Source organism: Neoarius graeffei, chromosome 21, assembly GCF_027579695.1.
Source record: "Neoarius graeffei isolate fNeoGra1 chromosome 21, fNeoGra1.pri, whole genome shotgun sequence".
NCBI lineage: Eukaryota > Metazoa > Chordata > Actinopteri > Siluriformes > Ariidae > Neoarius > Neoarius graeffei.
In genome coordinates, this window is record NC_083589.1 from 26,327,979 (window position 1) to 26,354,310 (window position 26,332).

The window sequence follows — 26,332 nt, forward strand, 5'->3', positions numbered from 1 at the left end:
AACAAACAAACAAATGGAGGCACAAATATAACCTCCTCCAACAAAGCTGGCGGAGGTAATACAAAGAGGAAGGGAAATAAATGTGGAATTATGAAATACAATTCCCTGGGAAGAAATAAAAGTAGTCGTTTGAAAAATGTCATTTTGAAATAAAATTGCATTCATTTATTTATTAAACTATTAATTCATTTCTATGTTTATATTTTGATATAGATATTGTTTCATTTATTTATTTCAGGATTTATTTCATTGATTGATCGATTGATATAAACGCCATTCCATAGTGGTGAGCTTCGTTGTTTAACGCCGACTACAATTTCAATAAAACCGGACTACATGACCCATAGTGCTCCTCAAAGCACTTCCTGTTTCTCAGCCAATCAGCGCGCTCGTCGTGAGACTCTGGAATGTCGGTTGACGCGCTTCAACTACAGTGAAGGGGGAAAAAATCAGGAGCAGAAGTTTTTCACCCGAGGATGTCCGGAGTGGAGCCGCTCGGTTAGTGTGTGTGTGTGTGTGTTCGGGTTTATCTGGAGGAACATTACACAAGTTTGGTGGAACTTTAGAGGAAGAACAAGGTGTTTGTTTTGAATTCGGAACTTTTGTCGAGGAGCGAAAGAAAGACAGACAGAAGTAAAGTGAGTGTTTTGGAGGCAGTTGTGGGAAAATGTCGGCTTCGGCGCAGCCGCTCGGCGCTGTGAAATCCGCGGCCCTTCTGCTTGTTTTCACCGCAGCTGAGCTCCTCCACGGGAACATGGAGAGTTCAGAGCCGTGTCCGAGTCCGTGCTCCTGCAGCGGCGCTTTACTGGACTGTAGCCGAATCACAAAGAGGTCCAGACTTCAGAGACTCCCCTCCTGGATCACCCGAGTGTAAGTGAAGCTCATTTCTCATGTCCAGTGAGTCTGTGCTCCAGTCCCCTCGGTAGTGTTCTGGGTCCAGTGAGTCTGTGCTCCAGTCCCCTCGGTAGTGTTCTGGGTCCAGTGAGTCTGTGCTCCAGTCCCCTCGGTAGTGTTCTGGGTCCAGTTAGTGTGTGCTCCAGTCCCCTCGGTAGTGTTCTGGGTCCAGTGAGTCTGTGCTCCAGTCCCCTCGGTAGTGTTCTGGGTCCAGTGAGTCTGTGCTCCAGTCCCCTCGGTAGTGTTCTGGGTCCAGTGAGTCTGTGCTCCAGTCCCCTCGGTAGTGTTCTGGGTCCAGTTAGTGTGTGCTCCAGTCCCCTCGGTAGTGTTCTGGGTCCAGTGAGTCTGTGCTCCAGTCCCCTCGGTAGTGTTCTGGGTCCAGTTAGTGTGTGCTCCAGTCCCCTCGGTAGTGTTCTGGGTCCAATGAGTCTGTGCTCCAGTCCCCTCGGTAGTGTTCTGGGTCCAGTGAGTCTGTGCTCCAGTCCCCTCGGTAGTGTTCTGGGTCCAGTGAGTCTGTGCTCCAGTCCCCTCGGTAGTGTTCTGGGTCCAGTGAGTCTGTGCTCCAGTCCCCTCGGTAGTGTTCTGGGTCCAGTTAGTGTGTGCTCCAGTCCCCTCGGTAGTGTTCTGGGTCCAGTTAGTGTGTGCTCCAGTCCCCTCGGTAGTGTTCTGGGTCCAGTTAGTGTGTGCTCCAGTCCCCTCGGTAGTGTTCTGGGTCCAGTGAGTCTGTGCTCCAGTCCCCTCGGTAGTGTTCGGGGTCCAGTGAGTCTGTGCTCCAGTCCCCTCGGTAGTGTTCTGGGTCCAGTGAGTCTGTGCTCCAGTCCCCTCGGTAGTGTTCTGGGTCCAGTGAGTCTGTGCTCCAGTCCCCTCGGTAGTGTTCTGGGTCCAGTTAGTGTGTGCTCCAGTCCCCTCGGTAGTGTTCTGGGTCCAGTGAGTCTGTGCTCCAGTCCCCTCGGTAATGTTCTGGGTCCAGTTAGTGTGTGCTCCAGTCCCCTCTGTAATGTTCTGGGTCCAGTTAGTGTGTGCTCCAGTCCCCTCGGTAGTGTTCTGGGTCCAGTTAGTGTGTGCTCCAGTCCCCTCGGTAGTGTTCTGGGTCCAGTGAGTCTGTGCTCCAGTCCCCTCGGTAGTGTTCTGGGTCCAGTGAGTCTGTGCTCCAGTCCCCTCGGTAGTGTTCTGGGTCCAGTGAGTCTGTGCTCCAGTCCCCTCGGTAGTGTTCTGGGTCCAGTGAGTCTGTGCTCCAGTCCCCTCGGTAGTGTTCTGGGTCCAGTGAGTCTGTGCTCCAGTCCCCTCGGTAGTGTTCGGGGTCCAGTGAGTCTGTGCTCCAGTCCCCTCGGTAGTGTTCTGGGTCCAGTGAGTCTGTGCTCCAGTCCCCTCGGTAGTGTTCTGGGTCCAGTGAGTCTGTGCTCCAGTCCCCTCGGTAGTGTTCTGGGTCCAGTTAGTGTGTGCTCCAGTCCCCTCGGTAGTGTTCTGGGTCCAGTGAGTCTGTGCTCCAGTCCCCTCGGTAGTGTTCTGGGTCCAGTGAGTCTGTGCTCCAGTCCCCTCGGTAGTGTTCTGGGTCCAGTGAGTCTGTGCTCCAGTCCCCTCGGTAGTGTTCTGGGTCCAGTTAGTGTGTGCTCCAGTCCCCTCGGTAGTGTTCTGGGTCCAGTGAGTCTGTGCTCCAGTCCCCTCGGTAGTGTTCTGGGTCCAGTTAGTGTGTGCTCCAGTCCCCTCGGTAGTGTTCTGGGTCCAGTGAGTCTGTGCTCCAGTCCCCTCGGTAGTGTTCTGGGTCCAGTGAGTCTGTGCTCCAGTCCCCTCGGTAGTGTTCTGGGTCCAGTGAGTCTGTGCTCCAGTCCCCTCGGTAGTGTTCTGGGTCCAGTTAGTGTGTGCTCCAGTCCCCTCGGTAGTGTTCTGGGTCCAGTGAGTCTGTGCTCCAGTCCCCTCGGTAGTGTTCTGGGTCCAGTTAGTGTGTGCTCCAGTCCCCTCGGTAGTGTTCTGGGTCCAATGAGTCTGTGCTCCAGTCCCCTCGGTAGTGTTCTGGGTCCAGTGAGTCTGTGCTCCAGTCCCCTCGGTAGTGTTCTGGGTCCAGTGAGTCTGTGCTCCAGTCCCCTCGGTAGTGTTCTGGGTCCAGTGAGTCTGTGCTCCAGTCCCCTCGGTAGTGTTCTGGGTCCAGTTAGTGTGTGCTCCAGTCCCCTCGGTAGTGTTCTGGGTCCAGTTAGTGTGTGCTCCAGTCCCCTCGGTAGTGTTCTGGGTCCAGTTAGTGTGTGCTCCAGTCCCCTCGGTAGTGTTCTGGGTCCAGTGAGTCTGTGCTCCAGTCCCCTCGGTAGTGTTCGGGGTCCAGTGAGTCTGTGCTCCAGTCCCCTCGGTAGTGTTCTGGGTCCAGTGAGTCTGTGCTCCAGTCCCCTCGGTAGTGTTCTGGGTCCAGTGAGTCTGTGCTCCAGTCCCCTCGGTAGTGTTCTGGGTCCAGTTAGTGTGTGCTCCAGTCCCCTCGGTAGTGTTCTGGGTCCAGTGAGTCTGTGCTCCAGTCCCCTCGGTAATGTTCTGGGTCCAGTTAGTGTGTGCTCCAGTCCCCTCTGTAATGTTCTGGGTCCAGTTAGTGTGTGCTCCAGTCCCCTCGGTAGTGTTCTGGGTCCAGTTAGTGTGTGCTCCAGTCCCCTCGGTAGTGTTCTGGGTCCAGTGAGTCTGTGCTCCAGTCCCCTCGGTAGTGTTCTGGGTCCAGTGAGTCTGTGCTCCAGTCCCCTCGGTAGTGTTCTGGGTCCAGTGAGTCTGTGCTCCAGTCCCCTCGGTAGTGTTCTGGGTCCAGTGAGTCTGTGCTCCAGTCCCCTCGGTAGTGTTCTGGGTCCAGTTAGTGTGTGCTCCAGTCCCCTCGGTAGTGTTCTGGGTCCAGTTAGTGTGTGCTCCAGTCCCCTCGGTAGTGTTCTGGGTCCAGTTAGTGTGTGCTCCAGTCCCCTCGGTAGTGTTCTGGGTCCAGTGAGTCTGTGCTCCAGTCCCCTCGGTAGTGTTCGGGGTCCAGTGAGTCTGTGCTCCAGTCCCCTCGGTAGTGTTCTGGGTCCAGTGAGTCTGTGCTCCAGTCCCCTCGGTAGTGTTCTGGGTCCAGTGAGTCTGTGCTCCAGTCCCCTCGGTAGTGTTCTGGGTCCAGTTAGTGTGTGCTCCAGTCCCCTCGGTAGTGTTCTGGGTCCAGTGAGTCTGTGCTCCAGTCCCCTCGGTAATGTTCTGGGTCCAGTTAGTGTGTGCTCCAGTCCCCTTGGTAATGTTCTGGGTCCAGTTACTATGTGCTCCAGTCCCCTCGTAATATTCTGGGTCAGGCGAGTCTGTGCTCCAGTCCCCTCAGTAATGTTCTGGGTCCAGTTAGTGTGTGCTCCAGTCCCCTCTGTAATGTTCTGGGTCCAGTGAGTCTGTGCTCCAGTCCCCTCGGTAGTGTTCTGGGTCCAGTTACTGTGTGCTCCAGTCCCCTCGGTAATGTTCTGGGTCAGGTGAGTCTGTGCTCCAGTCTCCTCGGTAATATTCTGGGTCCAGTTAGTCTGTGCTCCAGTCCCCTCGGTAATGTTCTGGGTCAGGTGAGTCTGTGCTCCAGTCCCCTCGGTAGTGTTCTGGGTCCAGTTACTGTGTGCTCCAGTCCCCTCGGTAATGTTCTGGGTCAGGTGAGTCTGTGCTCCAGTCTCCTCGGTAATATTCTGGGTCCAGTTAGTCTGTGCTCCAGTCCCCTCGGTAATGTTCTGGGTCAGGTGAGTCTGTGCTCCAGTCCCCTCGGTAGTGTTCTGGATCCAGTTAGTCTGTGCTCCAGTCCCCTCGGTAATGTTCTGGGTCAGGTGAGTCTGTGCTCCAGTCCCCTCGGTAGTGTTCTGGATCCAGTTAGTCTGTGCTCCAGTCCCCTCGGTAATGTTCTGGGTCAGGTGAGTCTGTGCTCCAGTCCCCTCGGTAATATTCTGGGTCCAGTTAGTCTGTGCTCCAGTCCCCTCGGTAATGTTCTGGGTCAGGTGAGTCTGTGCTCCAGTCCCCTCGGTAGTGTTCTGGATCCAGTTAGTCTGTGCTCCAGTCCCCTCGGTAATGTTCTGGGTCAGGTGAGTCTGTGCTCCAGTCCCCTCGGTAATGTTCTGGGTCCAGTGAGTCTGTGCTCCAGTCCCCTCGGTAATGTTCTGGGTCCAGTTAGTGTGTGCTCCAGTCCCCTCGGTAATGTTCTGGGTCCAGTTAGTGTGTGCTCCAGTCCCCTCGGTAGTGTTCTGGGTCCAGTTAGTGTGTGCTCCAGTCCCCTCGGTAATGTTCTGGGTCAGGTGAGTCTGTGCTCCAGTCCCCTCGGTAATGTTCTGGGTCCAGTTAGTGTGTGCTCCAGTCCCCTCGGTAGTGTTCTGGGTCAGGTGAGTCTGTGCTCCAGTCCCCTCGGTAATGTTCTGGGTCCGGTGAGTCTGTGCTCCAGTCCCCTCGGTAATGTTCTGGGTCCAGTTAGTGTGTGCTCCAGTCCCCTCGGTAGTGTTCTGGGTCAGGTGAGTCTGTGCTCCAGTCCCCTCGGTAATGTTCTGGGTCCAGTGAGTCTGTGCTCCAGTCCCCTCGGTAATGTTCTGGGTCCAGTTAGTCTGTGCTCCAGTCCCCTCGGTAGTGTTCTGGGTCCAGTTAGTCTGTGCTCCAGTCCCCTCGGTAGTGTTCTGGGTCCAGTTAGTCTGTGCTCCAGTCCCCTCGGTAGTGGTCTGGGTCCAGTTAGTCTGTGCTCCAGTCCCCTCGGTAATATTCTGGGTCCAGTTACTGTGTGCTCCAGTCCCCTCGGTAATGTTCTGGGTCAGGTGAGTCTGTGCTCCAGTCCCCTCGGTAATGTCCTGGGTCCAGTGAGTCTGCGCTCCAGTTCCCTCGGTAATATTCTGGGTCCAGTTACTGTGTGCTCCAGTCCCCTCGGTAATGTTCTGGGTCAGGTGAGTCTGTGCTCCAGTCCCCTTGGTAATGTCCTGGGTCCAGTGAGTCTGCGCTCCAGTTCCCTCGGTAATGGTCTGGGTCCAGTTAATCTGTGCTCCAGTCCCCTCGGCGATGTTCTGGGTCCAGTTACTTTGTGCTCTAGTCCCCTCGGTAATGTTCTGTGTCCAGTTACTTTGTGCTCCAGTCCCCTCGGCAATGTTCTGGGTCCAGTTACTTTGTGCTCCAGTCCCCTCGGTAATATTCTGGGTCCAGTTTGAAGGCTGAATGAGAACAAGCACTAAAAAGGATAACGCACTCCAGTAAAACTATTTAAAAAAAAAAGTTAGTCATTGTTTTTGCAGGTTTTTGGAAGCCCAACAAAACATTTGTTTTTCTTTCTCTTATATCCTGGGAACGGTGTTTTTCTGGGCCAGGTGCAAATCCAGGCTCTTATGGACCTCACTATCGAGGGTCCTTTCACCTTGGGGTCCTACATAGTCAATTCCCCTTCTCCCTCTTCCCCCTGCAGTGACCCTGTTCATTATTTCTGACCCATGCAACTCATTTCTACACCTGACTTTGGGGCCATTTCTAAACCCTAAAGTCCTGAAAGGTGATAATTTCTTTTTATTTTGGGAGCACAAGATAATTTTCCTAAAAGGTGAATTTTTGTTTTTAAATTTTATTTTATTTTATTCTTTAATCTTGGGAGCACAAGTTATTTATTTAGTTTGAGAACAAGTTATTTATCTTGTGGGCACAAGATAAATTTCCGGAAAGGTGATTTTATTTTATTTTTAAAATCTTGTATGCACAACTTATTTATCTCTCGTCCAAGATAATTTTCCTGAAATTTGATATATTTATTTTCAATTTTGTGCTTGCAAGTTATCTTGTGCACGCAAGATAATTGTCCCAAAAAGAAAGTTTATTTTTATTTATTTATAAACCTTGTGCACACGATTAAAAAAAAAAAAAAAAATCATTTTTCGGTACTTTCGGGGCTCTGTACTTTTTCAGGTTTTTCACCAGTGTTGAAATGTTTTAACAAAGTGTTCACACATTAATGTAGAAACAAGTAAATACTCAAGCATACAGGACAGTTTTCTTTTTTTCTCTTTTTTTAATTTATTCGTAATCTTTATATCCATGTTTATTGTTCTGTTATAGTACAGTGTGTTGATATCGGAGCAGGACACAAAGCAAACATGTTTATTACATGGGTATAACACTGGTTCAGGAAGGCCTGCTTTCTCCTCTGTAAATATCTTCACAATGACACTGAGGGATCTGTGGGACGTGTTGAGACAGGCTGTGATTTAAAAAATTATTCATATGTTGGAAATAATCGACCTGAAATTATCCAAGTTTAATATTTATTCCGGTGAAGAATAGGTTTTAATACAGAACTCGAATTACAGTGTTTAAAAAAAAAAAAAATTGAGATCCTATGAGTTAGACGATACCTGCCTACCTCTCCTGACACCCCCCTGATATCGATCTACCTACCCACCCCCAGGCTTAAAGTATGCCTAAAGAACGGTGTAAATTTGATATCTGGATTTGGTTGAGCTTGAAAGATGGCTGAAATCTTTTTCATTTTACCTGAACTGAATCCTTGTAGCCTGTTCAGCTTTTCTGACTCTGCTCAGTAAAATGTTTGCATGCTGACTATTTTAATTTAAAACAAAATAAATAATTGATTAAAATAATTAAATAAAAAATGTGCTTTTGTTTTGTGGGTTTTTTTTTTCTCACCCCAAACAAGGACAATTTGCTGTAACCTTTAAAGCTGTAAAAGCGGAAAAAAGTGCAAAATCTGTAAACTTGAAAAAGTTCCTCATGTACAGGATAAAAGTTTGAAGGTTAAACGTTTGTGTGAAGGATTTAGGTTTCGAGTGGAACGTTTACAAAGTCGGTTTTATTGAAGTTGTGCAACAGCTGTTTGTTTCCTTCTAGTCAAGTAGGTTCTTGAGACAAGTTGACTTTCTCAAACACTTGTGCCAGATGTGACAAAGTCAAGGTTTAGTTGAGAGATTGTGAATAGTGTGTGTGTGTGTGTGTTTAAACGAATGTTTGAAATGATTTAAAACTTCTTTGTAATGCAATTTTATGTTAATTAATATGTGATAAAACTGGTATGCTGGGTTTGTGGTGGTGGTGTTACCCTGGATTTTGACGTGTTGAAGCTCCAGATTAAAGTTTTACCTGCGAACGAGTGCATAGTTTGGGCATGATACGGAGAGCTAAGCATACTGAAAGTCTGATTACGTTTAAATCGAAAAGTGTGTTGCTGTGCACCGTTCTTTCTTTCGCTGACTGTTTGGCATCAGTGTATAAAAGAAGTGTGGAAAGTTTCTCCCACCACAGACAGGCACCTCCTTCTGCTTCTCTGCCAAAAAAACAAGTCGTAGCTGTAGGGGGAATGAACTTCTTTGTGCCGCACCATGCTAATTTCTAAACGCCTCTCCGGCACGTCGACTGCCCCGACCCTCTGTTTTCCACGCAGCCCGTTATTTCTGCTAAATTAGCGGCTAAATCCAAGTAGCAGAGCCATTAAGGAGCTGCTCGATGTGGATCTGATTGTGTAACTCGCACAGGGAGAGAGAGAGATTGGGAAAGAGGGAGGGGAAAAATGTGGCCTCAAGCCCTTCGAAAACCTGCGAAGAAAACGTCAGGGTAGATGGTGTAGCATTTCAAGAGTTGTGTGTGTATAATGTTTTGAATAAGTGGAGGTGAAGGTCCTCGTTATTTTTACTTAAAAATATAGATGTACTGCGTTAATGATGAGTGTCTAAGGTAAGTCTTTGATACACGAACTATTAGGTAATTCATGATTTGATTCGATTTTCCTACAATATTTTGGGGGAAAAAAGAAGAGAATTTTATTGGCAAAAAAAAATTGCAATGTTTTTCTATTCATCATCAACTTAAATATTCCTTTTGTTAAATAAAAAAAACCCTTTTGTTTCATTTTCTTAATAAACAACAATTATTTACCCACATCTGGAAAGGTTGGAGTAAAATATAATAGCCTATTAACTAAAATATTATTTTTATTAAAAATGAAGAAAATTAATAATAAATGGGCTTTTTCTTTATAAACTTTTATGTTCGCTATGCTATATGATGCTTTAGGGGAAACCCTGGATTAGGAAAACTGTAACTCTTAATGAATATAATGCTTTTCTCATTAACCCCCCCCCCCCCACCCCCCCCCAAAAAAAAAGTATCGATAAACACAAGTCAGACTCTGGTCAAATTCTGTGCCACAGTTATGACATTAGAGTTAACGGAAACATGACTGAAAATTTTTGTCTGTTGATGAACATACAGTATTCACAAAGAAACAGCTTTTTTTTTAAAAGATATTTTTTGGGGCTTTTTTCACGTTTATTGGATAGGACAGTGTAGAGACAGGAAATGAGCGGGAGAGAGAGACGGGGAGGGATCGGGAAATGACCTCAGGTCGGAATCGAACCCGGGTCCCCGGGTTTATGGTATGACGCCCCCAGAAACAGCTTTTTGAAATGATTGGCTCTGTGGCCGAAGGTGTATTCTGTACATTGTCCATTCCCAGAAAATGTGACAAATTCAGTTTTAAACATGAAGTTTGTTTTTTCTCTAAATCTATTAATCCCGGCCCTCTATTATACATTCTTTTTAAGAAAGAATTTAACAGAGCAGTGTAAAAAAATTATTGAGGCAACTTGAAACATTTTGCTAAAATTTTATTTAGCCTAAATATAGCAAAATGTCATCACCGGCCATGTTTCTAAATGAAGATTAGTGAAATTTGAATGAAATAATTTCTTTATTTTTAATTTGATTTTCACTTTTCCTTGTAGAAATATTACCTCTATGCCTTCGCTTTTTATTGTGGAAAATATCATGATCTTTGCTTCAATGGTTTTTGATGTATTGCCTAAAATATATGCACAAGAATGTGTACTTTCTTGTGTCTTTACCGTTACCCAAATGGTAAAATCATGCTGTGACTTAGGGCTTTGACAATAGAGGGCAGTGCAGCTACATGAGGAAGGACCAGGATGTTGAGCAGCCATTTTGGAAAAAAAAATCGCTGGTGCATGAATGTTGGAATCCAGGATGCTGATCAGATAAATATGAACTTTCGAGATCTCATCTCATCTCATTATCTCTAGCCGCTTTATCCTTCTACAGGGTCGCAGGCAAGCTGGAGCCTATCCCAGCTGACTACAGGCGGGGTACACCCTGGACAAGTCGCCAGGTCATCACAGGGCTGACACAGACACAGACAACCATTCACACTCACATTCACACCTACGGTCAATTTAGAGTCACCAGTTAACCTAACCTGCATGTCTTTGGACTGTGGGGGAAACCGGAGCACCCGGAGGAAACCCACGCGGACACGGGGAGAACATGCAAACTCCACACAGAAAGGCCCTCGCCGGCCCCGGGGCTCGAACCCAGGACCTTCTTGCTGTGAGGCGACAGCGCTAACCACTACACCACCGTGCCGCCAACTTTCGAGATGTCAGGTAAAATTAACTATCTTTGCTGTTACTCTATAGCAGGGGTGTTCAAATTGATCCATAAAGGGCCGTGTGGCTGCAGGTTTTCATTCCAGCCATGCAGCAGCACACCTGACTTGGCTCATTCAATCAACTGAACTGTCTTCACACAGTCAAATACTTGCAGCCACACCCACCCTTGATTAAAGGGTGGGTGTGTCAGTTAATTGAATAAGCCAAATCAGGGTGCTGCTGCATGGCTGGAATGAAAACCTGCAGCCACACGGCCCTTTATGGATCAATTTGAACACCCCTGCTCTATTGAGGTATTTCACTCACGTGACCAAGTCACGTGATACTGCCATTTTGGACGGCACGGCTCGAATCAGTTTGAATGCGAGGAAGGCGACAAACGAAAAACATAAAAGAAAAAGGAGCGAGATGCAGAAAACACCTTCACTATCCAGCGACGTAGGGCATTTACAGGGCGAGCAGAGGGAGAGGTATTTGCAAAAATTGAGGTTAGCAGGCTTAGAGAACGACGTTTACCTGCTTCCACCAGGATTGCTCACTGACGTACGGAAGTACACGAAGCCCTCGTCTTTACCTGACTTCGGCCCACATGATCTGTATACCTATGTCGTTAAAAACCCATCGCCATACACAGGTATTGATCTGAAAGCGTATAAGAGTTTGGATGCCTACAAATATTTTGTGTCAGGCTGGGTAACATGCCTACATCAGTGGGTCGTCCCTGGAGCCGGTGGTCACCATCTTATTACAGCTAAGGTTTGTTCACATTTTCATTTACTTTCGGTCCTCAGGATAAACAAAATGTTATTAAATGGCATTGAAATAACTTCTTAGTCTGTTGAGACATGGCCCGTTATAAATTTGCTGTGACCAGGCAATGACCAAGAACTGTATTATTAGGGTCGGTGTCTGTGTTGTAGCAGTGTACTAGCAGCTAGCTGTTAGCACTAGCTAATGTCAACAACATCATAGCTAGTATGTTACTGTAGCAATGTTTATGTTCAGTCATTTGGATGACTGTTAAAACCTTTCAGTCTCAAGTTTTTCCTTTACTGGATTTACTAGTTTACTGAGCTAGCGCGCTCGGCGGCCGAGCCGGGAGCCATCGCGCCCTCTCCGGCCGAGCCGGGAGCCATCGCGCCCTCTCCGGCCGAGCCGGGAGCCATCGCGCCCTCTCCGGCCGAGCCGGGAGCCATCGCGCGCTCTCCGGCCGAGCCGGGAGCCATCGCGCGCTCTCCGGCCGAGCCGGGAGCCATCGCGCGCTCGGCGGCCGAGCCGGGAGCCATCGCGCGCTCGGCGGCCGAGCCGGGAGCCATCGCGCGCTCGGCGGCCGAGCCGGGAGCCATCGCGCGCTCGGCGGCCGAGCCGGGAGCCATCGCGCGCTCGGCGGCCGAGCCGGGAGCCATCGCGCGCTCGGCGGCCGAGCCGGGAGCCATCGCGCGCTCGGCGGCCGAGCCGGGAGCCATCGCGCGCTCGGCGGCCGAGCCGGGAGCCATCGCGCGCTCGGCGGCCGAGCCGGGAGCCATCGCGCGCTCGGCGGCCGAGCCGGGAGCCATCGCGCGCTCGGCGGCCGAGCCGGGAGCCATCGCGCGCTCGGCGGCCGAGCCGGGAGCCATCGCGCGCTCGGCGGCCGAGCCGGGAGCCATCGCGCGCTCGGCGGCCGAGCCGGGAGCCATCGCGCGCTCGGCGGCCGAGCCGGGAGCCATCGCGCGCTCGCTCAGTAAACTAGTAAATCCAGTAAAGGAAAAACTTGAGACTGAAAGGTTTTAACAGTCATCCAAATGACTGAACGTAAATATTGCTACAGTAACATACTAGCTACTGTTGTTGACATTAACTAGCTTGCCGTCCAAAATGGTGGACACCGGGGCGTCACGTGACCCTGTGACGTCAGGTGAAATACCTCAATAGTAACTCCTGGGTAACGGTAAAGACAACAAGGGCATAATTTTTTCATAATAATGATTGTCTTGCTTCGTGAATTCATGAAATATGTTTGTTTTTTTTTTTTTTTGTCTCTTAAATATATTTACAGGGATTGTAACTAAAATTAGTGTATACAGAAAATGTTAAAACATCTTTACCGTTACTCTGCACATTTTCTGAGAATGGCCCTTGTACTTGTATTTGCTTCTCTTCTCTTTATTTTTCTGCAGTCTGTAAAAGGAGAGCTCGGATTACTTGTTAAATCTGCTTGTACTCAATCACACAACAGGTCTTTTACGTTTTAGATCTGTTTTTTGTGTTTTTGCAGCATTAGAGCTGTGTTACTTCCACCTACAGTGAAGTCATGTGCAATTATAGTGAGGAAAAACTAAGATTATGCAGCCTGATAATAATTACAGTCCATTTTTTAAAATATCATATTTCATCTAGTCTGATAATCATGAATTTGTATCACAGTTTATCGTCACACAGTATATCGTTGCATACCGACTAACTGTCTGACCTAAACATTTTACCTGCTGTTAAACACGTTTATTTCAGACGTCTAACACACATACAGGTATCAGGGCCACAAGATTCTGATTCATGTGTTCACGTAACGCAGTAGTGTAGTAAACATGGGCAATGTGGGATCAGTGAATCTCTCAAAGCCTGTATGTGATTTAAATCTATAAAGTAAGGAGTGCTTTTTCGTGTTTGTTTTTTTCTTCTTCTTCACAGGTTAACTGCTGTCATTGAACAGGAGTGGGATTGTGTCGAGAGCTCATAATTTGTTTCGATTTTGATAACATGATGTGATTAAAATCCCAAAAACGGGTTTATAATCTTTTTTGCCTGTTCATGGATCTTAGTTTTTGATTCCAGCTGATATTATATTTCGCCCTCGTATGAGTGTTTTTCATCCACTATGAAAAACAATAAGGTTACCAGGTCATTCATAATCTTCTATGTAAAAGACGTAAAATGAGCTTTTACTCGAATCGTGGCATTCTATTGAAACCAAAGCTGTGTCCGAAATCACTGTCATTCACTACTCACTATCAAGGGAGTTCTATACAGAGGACTATATATTGAGCTCATTGGTAAAATAATAATTAAAAAAGAAAAGAAAACACTTTTGGACACTACTCCGTCGCACAATTAAAACGCACCAGATCAATTTTGATTAATTCCTCGCTCTGCACTCTAACCTTTTATTCTTGTATTTTATCTGTCTTATTCTATTTTAACTTATTTTCTATTCCCTATTTTTAATTTTACTCGAATATCCGTTTATAATGCGTTTCTTCCTCCGTCCATTCACCCCCAACACGCTACAATATTATTGGCATTTTTTTTCAAGCGGGCGCAGGGTCCCGTTCCGCCAGTCTAATAGGAGGAGAAACACCGTTACATCATGACGGGGTACAAAGATTCAACGACCCGTTTTCACCTCGGAGTGATTACTCAACAAACCTGGTGTACCTGTTGCATCATAACGAGATCAGCTGCGTCTAGACCAACAGTCCGAAGTGGAAGTGTGTACACGCAGCAGGGTTCTTTCTTATCTGATCTACTTCCGACATGGATTTACAGAGGAAGCGCAGCTGTGATAAACACACACCGCGTTATCTGCTTCTGTCTGTACACTTCGAGAACTGGAGATGCCTGTATATCATTTTGGTTTTCTCCCATGTGAAATGCCGGCATTTCACCGAATATGATGCACAGGCATCTCCAGTTCTCGAATCATTAGATAATGAGTAATACTTTTCTGCTTCTTTTCAAGGATCAAAAAAGAAACTGGCTTCAAGATGGGGGGGGGGGGGGGACACCAGGACATGGGTATGGAAATTGAAGGCGGTGCTTGTTCTCACTGCATTGTGAATAGATTTAAGAGTTGTTACTCCCCCACCGCTTCGGGCCTGTGCTGATTGAGACCAGATGGCACCGCAATGCAGATCGAGCGCAACGTCAAGAAACTCCAGCACCAGATTTTTACTGAGCACAGATTCCTCCGTGCCTCGCCTCGCCTTGCCTTTCCTCGCCAGCCCTCCGCAAGGCCCGTTTTCAGCTCGTCCTCACTATAAAGAACGATTCAGTCTCTCCACGACCTTTAAGTCAACTTTTCACTTGAGGAACTAAGATTTAAGTTTGACGTAATCCCAAAACCTGGATGAGTTGGGTGTCCCCCCGTAACAGTTTAAAGATGACTTTTAAAGTTCAATAAAAACAAAATGATATTTGAAATAATCATTAAAGACAGGAGTAATCCAGTAGCTCGAGTGCCCACAAGAGCTCGCACGTGTCCTGATGGTATCAACTGAAATTCAACAAGATTCTGATTAAGGATTGGTGTAAGCAAGCGGTTTGTGGTTTAGGTCCTGGGAGGAAAATCAAGACAGCAGTAACTTTGAGCAGTATCAAATAGCATTGTAGTTTAAACTGCGCAGAGTTAAACATGTTGGTTTTTTTTTTGTTTTGCTTTTTTAATTTTACGACTGTGTATCAGGGCCATCGTAGGTAAAAGGGGGAAAAATATGGACCCGGGGAGGGAGGTACTACTTAGAGAGAGCTTCATTTTCTAGATTAAAGTTGTAAATTTACAAGAAAGTATTTGAATATTCTCTGAGCTTGTAACGTGTCAAATTTACGAGAAACAAAACTGCGAAGACTGTTTCCTGTAATTCTCAGCTCAGACATTATAATTAGGCATATCAGGTGAAAATTCAGTCCAAATTGCTTGAACTTGCTCTCATTGAATTCAGAACAACATACTTTTTACAGAATTAAAATGTTTATCCGTTCTTGAGATATTACAAATCAAAGATTGAAAAAATGGCTTAATTTTTTGAAAACTGCCGTAATATTCTGTCTTGCCCCTTTTCCACCAAAGCAGTTCCAGGGCTGGTTCGGGGCCAGTGCTTAGTTTGGAACCGGGTTTTCTGTTTCCACTGACAAAGAACTGGCTCTGGGGCCAGAAAAACCGGTTCCAGGCTAGCACCAACTCTCTGCTGGGCCAGAGGAAAGAACCGCTTATGTCAGCAGGGGGGCGGAGTTGTTAAGACCAACAACAATAACAAGACCGCGAAAGATCGCCATTTTTAAGTGACGAGAAGCAGCAGCTGTACAAACGCGAAGTCATCCATTATTATTATTGTTGTTGTTGCTGCTGCTGCTTCTTCCGTGTTGTTTTTGCTTCGATATTCGCGCCAAGGTTTATGCAAACGTAGCGACGTAACTGACGTATACAGCGATGTAATGACGTGGCTTCCCTTAGCACCGCGAGCTATAGAAAAGCAAACTGGTTCTCAGCTGGCTCGCAAGTTGAACGAGTTGTGAACCAGCACCAGCACTGGCCCCGAACCAGCCCTGGAACTGATTTGGTGGAAAAGGGGTATCTGAGGATCACATGGTCCAAAATGGGCCTCGTTAACCAATGAGAGCAAATGTTTTTTCTTCATAATTTTTTTTTCTATTTTTCAAGATATTTACATGGAAATTGGCAAGCACATAGAATATTGCATACTGAATACAACAAGTGAAAAATTTGTTAAAAAGACAATTATGCAAATTAGTTTTAGTTAGTATTAATTATGCTAATTAGGTACAAATGTTAAATCGGTACACTCAAAAGTAATAAAAGATTATTTCTAATCCCCTCTTTGTGCTCTGTAGGCCTTTGTATTTCTCAAAAGTAGGGCCTACTACTGTTTATATGAAAGAATATAAATGATAATATTCACAGCTTTCAAGGTGAACCTCGAAAAAACTGTGAGTCACATCCAATAAACAATTCACATTAACTGAATTGAAACTGACACTCGCGTTTCTGACTTCTTCCAGTTTTTTAAAATCTCATTCCGACCACTAAGATCTAAATATTTTTCATCAAAGCAACTCTAGTTGTACTCTAAAATAGTTATTTGTTTACATGAATCAGTTTGACTTGAAAAAATAAGTAGGTAAAGCTATGAAAACTCACTTCAAAGTCTCCCGTGAATCACAACATCAAAACTAGCAGATGGAAATTTTGCTGAATCCTTCATCAGAAACAGTGAGAGCGAGAGAACATCCCTATGAAAGTTATCTGACTGATATTCATGAGTAATTCAGTCAGAAACCAATCAGAAGAGAGAGAGAGAGAGAGAGACTGACCGCTTTCCCGTGACTCAAAAAGAAAAGCACCGGCAGTTTCCCGACGTCCCGTGAGCAGAGAGTGAACTCTGTTGTGCCAACTTCAACCTGCCGTTACTCTCAAAGTACTGGACAGATCTTAACCAGATACATTTCTTTGGAAAGCAGAAATTATAACCTTTTTAATGATTGTATTCACGATAGAAAATATTCAAGAATTAAGCAATGACAGATTTGGAAACTTAAATGAGTGTCTGCATGCACAATTTTCACACCACGGCCAGCGAGTATCTGATACGCCTAGTATAATATAACGGAGATTTGGGCAAATGAGAAGAATCCATGCACTGAACATAACAGGAAACTGCTCTTGCACAAGAATATATTTTATAAATAGCGCAGATAAAAAAAAAAAAGAACACGGATAAACAAAAGCGTTCAGGTTATACAGTCACATGTCCCAGCTGAAGTGCATTCTGAAAAATGTAGTTGAAAATCTCTTCGTACTTTTATTTAAATAAGCATGATATTGAATGATTCGAAGATGAGCTTAATATGCTGGTTGAATGGAATACATCTGATCGACCACAAAAAAGCGCTATTATTCAACACGTCTTTCTCTTTCAAAATTCCCTCAAAATCTTCCATGTTTAACGAAGCAAACCTGGCGGCCACGTTTGTTTACAAATTGTCCCAGTCGCTCGCTAGCGCAAAAGTTTTACATCGCCGATGTGTGACGTCATGTCTTGATAACCATGCAATATCGTAAACCATATTCAACGCTCATTCTCCATCGGGTAGAGTGACGTAATACACATAGGATAAATGATATGCGATCAATATCGCATGCTATCAAACCAAATGAATGAAACCTGCTAGAATGGAATAGAACACGTTTTTATTCCATCGATAAAGTGTCCTGTATGTATTCTCTCTTATTGCATAATCGAGGAGGAAAGACTACTTTTTGTGTAGCTCCAGTCTTGACTCTCGTTAAGCTCTGTTCAGCTGTGGTGTCTGTGTTTGTGATGTCGATCCAGCCTTGCAAATTGAAGCGATGTGTTGCCATTAAAAAAAAAAATCAGAAATTTATGATGTAATACTCTGAAAGATGGTATTTTGCTTCGTTAAAGCATGATATTGAATGATTCGAAGATGAGCTTAATATGCTAGTTGAATGGAATATATCTGATAGACCACAAAACAGCGCTATTATTATAATACACATCCCTTTCAAATGTTCAACATGTCTTTCTCTTTCAAAATTCCCTCAAAACAAATTTCCAAGGGGGGGGGGGGGGGGTGGGGGGGAATCAGAAATTTATGATGTAATACTCTGAAAGAGTATTATCATAAATTTCTGATCCCCCCCCAGAAATTTGTGGCTTTAATCTTTTAATGTTTTTTTTCCTTTGAGTATTAACCCCCTCCCCCCAATAATGGTCCTAATACCCCATTTCAATAAAATGAACGTAATGCATGGGGTTTTTAAAATTTATTTATTCATTTTTAATGCCTGTACATGAACATTAAAGTTTTCTTAGATGTACACTCACCGGCCGGGCGGCACGGTGGTGTAGTGGTTAGCGCTGTCGCCTCACAGCAAGAAGGTCCTGGGTTCGAGCCCCGGGGCCGGCGAGGGCCTTTCTGTGCGGAGTTTGCATGTTCTCCCCGTGTCCACGTGGGTTTCCTCCGGGTGCTCCGGTTTCCCCCACAGTCCAAAGACATGCAGGTTAGGTTAACTGGTGACTCTAAATTGACCGTAGGTGTGAATGTGAGTGTGAATGGTTGTCTGTGTCTATGTGTCAGCCCTGTGATGACCTGGCGACTTGTCCAGGGTGTACCCCGCCTTTCGCCCGTAGTCAGCTGGGATAGGCTCCAGCTTGCCTGCGACCCTGTAGAAGGATAAAGCGGCTAGAGATAATGAGATGAGATGACACTCACCGGCCACTTTAATAGGAACTTGTTCTTGAGTCTAATACCCCTTTTCCACCAAATCAGTTCCAGGGCTGGTTCGGGGCTGGTGCTGGTTCCCAACTCGTTCAACTTGCAAGCCAGCTGAGAACCAGTTTGCTTTTCCATAGCTCACGGTGCTAAGGGAAGCCATGTCAGTTACGTCGCTACGTTTGCATAAACCTTGGCGCGAATATCAAAGCAAAAACAACATGGAAGAAGCAGCAACAATAATAATAATGGCTGACTTCGCGTTTGTACAGCTGCTGCTTCTCGTCACTTAAAAGTGGCGATCTTTCGCGGTCTTGTTATTGTTGTCGGTCTTAACAACTCCCCCCCCCCCCCCCCCCCCCCCCCCGCTGACGTAAGCGGTTCTTTCCTCTGGCCCAGCAGAGAGTTGATGCTAGCCCGGAACCGGTTTTTCTGGCCCCAGAGCCAGTTCTTTGTCAGTGGAAACAGAAAACCCGGTTCCAAACTAAGCACTGGCCCCGAACCAGCCCTGGAACTGCTTTGGTGGAAAAGGGGCATAAGATTCCTGTTCTTGGCTGCAGGAGTGGAACCCAATGTGTTGTTCTGCTGTTGCATGCTGAGATGCTTTTCTGCTCACCACAGTTGTAAAAAGTTGCTATATCCTTCCTGGGGACAAAAGCTCGAACCAATCTGTCTGTTTTCCTCTGACCTCTCTTATCAGCAAGGCGTTTGTTTCCATCCGCAGAACTGTCGCTCGCTCACTCGATGTTTCTTGTTTTCCGCACCATTCTGTGTAAACTCTAGAGACTGTTGTGTGTGAAAACCCCAGGAGATCAGCAGTTTCTTGTTGAAATACTCGAACCAGTTCATCTGGCTCAAACCAACACCCATGCCACAGTGAAAGGAAGTCACGCTTTGAGATCACAATTTTTTCCCATTCTGATGTTTGAAGTGAACATGAAGCTCTTGATTTGTATCTGCATGATTTGATGCCTTGTGCTGCTGATTAGATAACTGCATAAAACAGCAGGTGTACGGGTGTTCCTAATGAAGTGGCCAGTGAGTGGTTTTCTTCCGGTATAGCTGTGTAATTTTGGAATTTGAGTCAAGGTATAAAGAAAATGTGACTCAGGTGTGTGAATATAAATGCTTACGTAGCTGGACCTGATGATTTTATCATCGCTTGACTAGAGCATCCATAAAGACCATGACGATTTCGTGCTAGAGTGATACGAGTAACAGTAACAGTTGCCTGTTAAATTCATCAGACTTAATTTGTCCTGGTGCCGATGCTGCTTTATCTATCGAAACCACGTTTGATTACGTGCCGCAGCAGCTTTCCCTTGTGCATTTGAGCACGGAGATAATGTGTGCGGTATGTGATGAAAGGCTCTACGCTGTGATGCATGCCTGCCTCTGATGAATGCCTTTCTTCACAGGGACCTGAGCCATAACAAATTACGGACATTTCCTGAAGCCCTCTTTTTCCAACTGCACCACCTAACTGAAATGTAAGTGCGTTTTTTTTTTCTCTCTCTCTCTCTCTCTCCTTGTCTCTCCCTTACCAAGGTGTTTTTGCTGTCTCTCCTTTGTCCTAATGGCGTCTGTGTTTGCCTTGCAGAAAGCTGGATAACAACGAATTGGAGATGATGCCCGATTTCGGCCCTTATTCGAGCAATATCAGCACCCTTATTCTGTGAGTATGCTTTTTTTTTTTCCCTCCGCCTAAAAACTTAAGTTTCCTATTTTTGCATCTGTGCCTTTTTTTTTTTTTTTCCTCTCTCCCCAGCATGTCCATCTCTCTGAGTTGGGGACGTTGGTCATTTCATTGTTCTCATGAATCTTTGGTAAATATCTAAATGGTGCTCGTCAGGTGTATCATAATCTAATATCCTGCTGTTGGGTCTCACTCGGTCAGTGTTGACTTATTCAGCTTTCCCTCGACTTATCTTTCGACTCATTTTAAATTATGGCTGACTTTATAAGGCGATAAGATGAAATATGCTTAAAGTGACACAGGTCGATGTATTAAAATGATGAATAGTACCCTGCGGCACTAGAATAACCCCTAGGTACCTGAATCCCACACTGCTTCAGGCCTGTGAAGGAAAATGAGCTGGAAAAAACACCGCACGCTAATGTTTACACCTGGGTCCGGAAGTATGGAATCAATTTTGTGCCAAAATGTTCATACAATACTTTTGAAATATCAAACAAAAACGACAAATCAAAATACAAAAAAAAGTCAATTTTTTTAGACTGGCAAACAAATTATTCGTGTAATCGTGCAAAATATCAGTCTATTACTCTTCAGAAACCTTTTATTTTTGTTCCGCGGCTTTCTCAGTTTTGTTTGACGTAATTTATTTTGGTTGCGATTCCAGCTTTCTCGTTTGCGCTCCCTGACTTTTTGCTTGCAGTTTTGGCACAAACTTCATGTGTGGGTGGGCTGTCCAGGAATGCATTCCCATTGGGTAACTTGTGTTTGACTGACAGCTACACTCAGCCATTCCCCCGGAGGCTGTTGCGGCCATTCCCTACTCGGATTTTGGCGGACTGTTTGACGAGTGTAATATCATAGTCGCCACTGAAGTCCACTCGATCCTTGTTTACCGTCAATGGATCGGTCACTCATCAAACAGTCCGCCAAAATCCGAGTAGGAAATGGCCGCAACAGCCTCCGGGGGAATGGCTGAGCGTAGCTGTCAGTCAAACACAAGTTAGCCAATGGGAATGCATTCCTGGACAGCCCACCCACACGTGAAGTTTGTACCAAAACTGCAAGCAAAAAGTCAGGGAGCGCAAACGAGAAAGCTGGAATCGCAACCAAAATAAATTACGTCAAACAAAACTGAGAAAGACGCGGAACAAAAATAAAAGGTTTCTGAAGAGTAATAGACTGATATTTTGCACGATTACACAAATAATTTGTTTGCCGGTCTAAAAAAATTGACTTTTTGATTTGTCGTTTTTGTTTGATATTTCAAAAGTATTGTATGAACATTTTGGCACAAAATTGATTCCATATGGAAGCGGCCAAAGTTTATCCTCATTATAATATTATAATGAGCGAGGTCGCAACAAACATGGCGGAACCATCGGCCTCCGACGCAGAAGCAAGCGCTCAAGAGCCTTCAAGCTCACAGGTGCGTTTTTAGATTCAGAATATTCCAATCCTAACCTGTATAAAAAAGATGCCAGTTAGTGTTATTTTGTAAGCTGTCATTGCCGGTCACTCTCCTGTCCAGCAGGATCTTTGCAAAGCTGGCATCAGATGCCACATTTGTTTTTGCCTTTTTGGCCCTCCATCAGGAAAGCTGGCCCGCAGTATTTGCTCGACTTGTCTGCTGTTTTTTTTTTTTTTTTTTCCCTTCTCTTTTCTGGTGCATTGTGCTTCTGACAATGTCAGATACTTCTTCCTTAAAATTGTCGTCTTTTTTTTTTGGTCTCGATTTAGGAGTCTTCGCTCGATCTGGGCAAGCCATCGTGTTTGCTATGGCTCCACGGTCGCGACCTCTGACCCGTGCATGACCTCACGTGACTTTTCCAAACTGGCTGCGGTTTGTAAAAGGACTAACATATGGTTAGGATGCCCTGAATTAGGAAATAAAAAGGTATTGAAACAAGATGATTCATACCAGCTATGGGGAAAGGTATCAGCTCAAACAATTGCTGGGTTTCACGTGATGTCACATCCACCTCATTAGTTATTCAAAACCTTAGTTGGTGGTCTACTAAAGCTCGGTTTACAAAGCGTTTGTACGGAGAAGGTGCATTGCACGCATGAAAAATGCCTTACGCTTGCGTTGTTTTAGGTTGTTTGAATCGATCAAACTGTGAAACTGATAAGTTCCCCATGAACTAATAAAAAAGGGTGAACGAACACAGGATTTCACAAAAAGACGTGGAGAAAGGTGGCTTTTGAACCTCTCACTGAAATCGAAGAGAGCCGAGTCGAAGCATGACCGAGTTTGCAGTGATCACTTGGTGAAAGATTTGTATTTCCCGCTCAGCTATGTCCTTAGTGTTTTTCAAATACTTTTCTTGCTCTGTGTCATTATTTTACGGGACTTTTTTTAGTCACGAAGTGCTAAAGTCTCCAGCTGTTTCTTTGTTTACTCCTCACAAAGTCCATATGCATGAAGGTCGCGACAAAATTCTTCCCCAGCCGTACAGTTACAATGCGCCGTGATCACTTCTCCGTCTTGTTTAACTAAGATCCAGGTCTTTAAAGGGGTTTCTGATGATCTTTGTGAATGATTTAGCTGAGAGATAAGAGCCAACACAAGTGAGAATCAAGCCAACTGTTTGTTTACACTTCAACTTGCAGCGCTTCGTTGTAAAGACGTGAACGAAAAGCTTAAAAAATATCCTTACACGGGCAAAAACAATCCAGGATTCATTCGGCAGCAACTTGATAGCGAGATCCTTTACCCAGTCACGTACAAAAAAAGTTGTAAGCCTCCGTACTCTTCCACGCTTTCATCCGTTTTGTGGTGTAGAAGGACGTCTGCAACACCAGATAGTTCGAGATGTCGGGGAACTCGACTGAAGGGTAGTTTTCGAGATTGTATGACAAATCCTTCTTTCCCAGACTGTAGGGGTCGATTCCATTGCACATAGCAATCTTCTGAATAGATCTAAAGCCAGCAGTGGCTTCTAGATTACGAGCGTACTCCAAGTTATTGCTAGTTGTTTGCACTACGGCAGCTGTTTAGACCACCAGCTATTTCACTTCCGGTTAAACCGCTAAGAAAGGTCACATGACTGAAACCCGGCAATACAGAAAGGGAAGTGGATTAAATGATTCCTGAACCAGCACATCAACCCATGTCACTTTTTAAAATGGAAGTCTATGGTGACCTCTAAAGCCTCTCTGGATTCTTACTGGATTTTTTTTTTCCATCAGTCTGTATCAAAATATCATTACGGTGCTTGAGCAGTACAGTGTGACCCAGACTGAATACGACACTGAAGCGACATGCCTATGTAACGTAATCTTCATTCTGTCCAATCCACAATGTTTCAGTTCCTTTTGTAGTGCCACCAAGAATAGAACAGTTCTACACTACAGGTTCGCATCTTGGTGTAATGTGCATGATTTCACCCATACTCTCGCGTGAAAAAGAAATACAGTACCAGTCAAAAGTTTGGACACCTTCTAATTCAGTGTTTTTTGTTTAGTTTAATTAATTAAAGGTCACTTCATGTCTTAAAGTAATGATGGAGGTTGTTTCTCTTTACTTAGTTGAGCAGTTCTTGACATGTTTAAGTTATTCCATGAAATCAAGTCGTACATGAGCTATAAGCCGTGTACGACAAGACTGAGTGGAATAACTGTTTTATCATATCCACATTCACTGGATTTTGAGAAACGGACCTTTTTTTTTTTTTTTGCAAATTCGATAAATATAAACTTTATACAAAACGTCCGGCAAAATAATTTCCACTTAGTATGTAAACAAACCGGCGAAATGACAGTAGCAATTTGTGAAAAATGCTATAATAATTCTTGGGGAAAAAAAAAAAGATACTTTCATTCCATATTTTGTTGTTTTTGTATTTTTTGGGGTTTTGTTTTCGAGTAGAGTTTTTTTTTTTTTTCGTCCTCAGTTGGTTCAGCAACACGCTCCGCCATTTTGTTTTTCTCTACTCACAATATATGAGCTGATAGCCTAGTAGTAGAGTAGCCAATCAGAGCGCATGGTTGTTCATACCCAGTGAATGTGGAGAGAATAATGTGGATTACTACAGTTGTGGAGTTGAATAGGGCTATTTACTGTTTTTATTATTTACTGTTTGGTCTCAACCACATTAAGAAGGCAAGAAATGAGTCCACTAATGCCCCTTTTCCACCAAAGCAGTTCCAGGGCTGGTTCGGGACCAGTGCTTAGTTTGGAACCGGGTTTTCTGTTTCCACTGACAAAGAACTGGCTCTGGGGCCAGAAAAACTGGTTCCAGGCTAGCACCAACTCTCTGCTGGGCCAGAGGAAAGCACCGCTTACGTCAGCAGGGGGGCGGAGTTGTTAAGACCAACAACAATAACAAGACCGCGAAAGATCGCCATTTTTAAGCGTCGAGAAGCAGCAGCTGTACAAACGCGAAGTCATCCATTATTATTGTTGTTGTTGCCGCTGCTGCTTCTTCCGTGTTGTTTTTGCTTTGATATTCGCGCCAAGGTTTATGTAAACGTAGTGCCGTAACTGACGTATACAGCGACGTAACTGACGTATACAGCGACGTAATGACGTGGCTCCGCTTAGCACCGCGAGCGATGGAAAAGCAAACTGGTTCTCAGCTGGCTCGCAAGTTGAACGAGTTGTGAACCAGCACCAGCACTGGCCCCGAACCAGCCCTGGAACTGATTTGGTGGAAAAGGGGTATAATTAACACGTGTGCCTCATCAAAAGTTAATCGAAAAGCTTTTTCAACCTCATGAAGCTGGTTAAGATAATGCCAATACTGTACAAAGAGTCATCAGGGTCAACGCTGGATAGTTTGAAGAATCTAAAATATAAAACATTTTATTTTAACACTTTTTTTTAAATGACAATTCCAAATAACATGTTCCATATGTTATTTCATAGTTTTAATGTCTTTTTAATATTGTTGTACAATGTAGAAAATACAGAAAAACGTATGAATGAGTCGAGTCGGGGTGTACAAACTTTAGATTGGTAGGTTAGACTTAAAGCGTACAAAGAACAACGTTTACGTTTTTATCTAACCAGTCGTCGACTCGGAGCCGGATTGTGGAGCGAAACACTGGTGAGAAAGAGAGCTTATCTGTTCCCTGAGACGTGACTGAAAAGTGCTTCGGAAATGCATCAGATGTGCATTGGCTTTTTTGTGACACTTTTTTTGAAGGATATGCAAAACTTTAAGATCAGTATCCTAGAACTCTAGATTTTATTAAAGCTAATGCTTTAGAAAGAGTGTGAGAGAGAGAGTGTGTCTTTTATAAGCAAACAGAAGAAAGTAACACATCACACTGGTTGAGGGTTTTTTTTTTTGGGGGGGGGTATGATCGCATTCGAGACGAGACACCGTATATTTCCGAGCCAAAGGCTAGACATTATATCCTCCCCAGACTGTGAGTCAACATGTTGGGACACGATCTACTGCTGAGGGCTGTTCAAGTGTGTACTCGCATCGAGATCACTCTCTCACTCACACACACACACACACACACACACACACACACTCTGAGTATCTGCTATGTGCAGGTGTGAATGAGGAAATGGCTGGCTCTGGAAACTGCCTCCCCAGGTAATTTGTTGTGCCCGATTTTCACTTGGGCTTTTTCAGATCAGTCCTTGTAAACCTTTACTTTTAGGCATTTGGAAAGTCATTCAAACTTTCACTAACTTCTGGATGACTGACTTTTTTTTAAATAAAAGAGTTAATGTTATTATCCTCAATCATCCAGCTGTCCTCTAATGATTCTTTTTTTTTTTTTTAAAGTTCTCCTAAGAGAGACTGTTTGATTTGTTTAATACTTTACCACACACAGTCTTTTGAAAATCTGTACATTTAAAAGGCCCAGTCGAGGATCTATCAGCGATTTTATTTATTTATTTTTCCGAGTAGGTTTGTGTGCGCATGTGTGTGGTATTTCGTTCTGGAAGGAGAACAGAAGTTGGCAAAGCCATCTGATGACTCCGTCTTCTGCAGTGGCGCCTGTAATAAGAACCATGACTGCTGTGAGCCAGCAGAAAAGTGTGTGAGCATTTGACTGGGTTTCAAAGAATATAAATGGAGGCAAACATAAATGTTCAAGGCCCTGGCATTTATTAAATATTTATAAATGGTTGGTTCAAGAAATGCATATCTATAAATCCAAAATGATTATAAGGAAAAGATATGATTTTCTGCCTGATTAGGCAGATCATCAGGACACGGGTCGTCTCCCTTTGGAGCAACTTGAGTGTTTACAGTGCGCTTATTGCATCTGGTTTGATTTAAACTGATGTTTGTTCTCTCATTTCTTGATCACTGTAGTCCTGACTGCGTTATTAACCACTTTGGGTTGCAGGTGAAACTCTGCAAGATCAGATTTGTCTGCTTAT

The 26,332-nt window shown here is 44.9% G+C and overlaps 1 protein-coding gene across 3 annotated transcripts in view; it reads left to right on the forward strand.

Annotated features, from left to right (window-relative positions):
• The first annotated feature begins 426 nt into the window (after nt 1–426).
• The window catches only part of lrig3 (leucine-rich repeats and immunoglobulin-like domains 3), a 75,062-nt gene continuing 49,156 nt past the window's right edge, over nt 427–26,332 (forward strand). For 2 of the 3 annotated variants that reach the window (XM_060902897.1, XM_060902898.1), the window contains exons 1-3: nt 427–870; nt 19,703–19,774; nt 19,885–19,959. In XM_060902897.1, the coding sequence (XP_060758880.1) occupies nt 668–870; nt 19,703–19,774; nt 19,885–19,959 (350 nt within the window). In that variant the 5' untranslated portion in view covers nt 427–667. Of the gene's footprint in view, nt 871–19,702; nt 19,775–19,884; nt 19,960–25,392; nt 25,533–26,332 lie in introns of those variants that run through there. The other variant, XM_060902899.1, reaches the window with a different exon arrangement.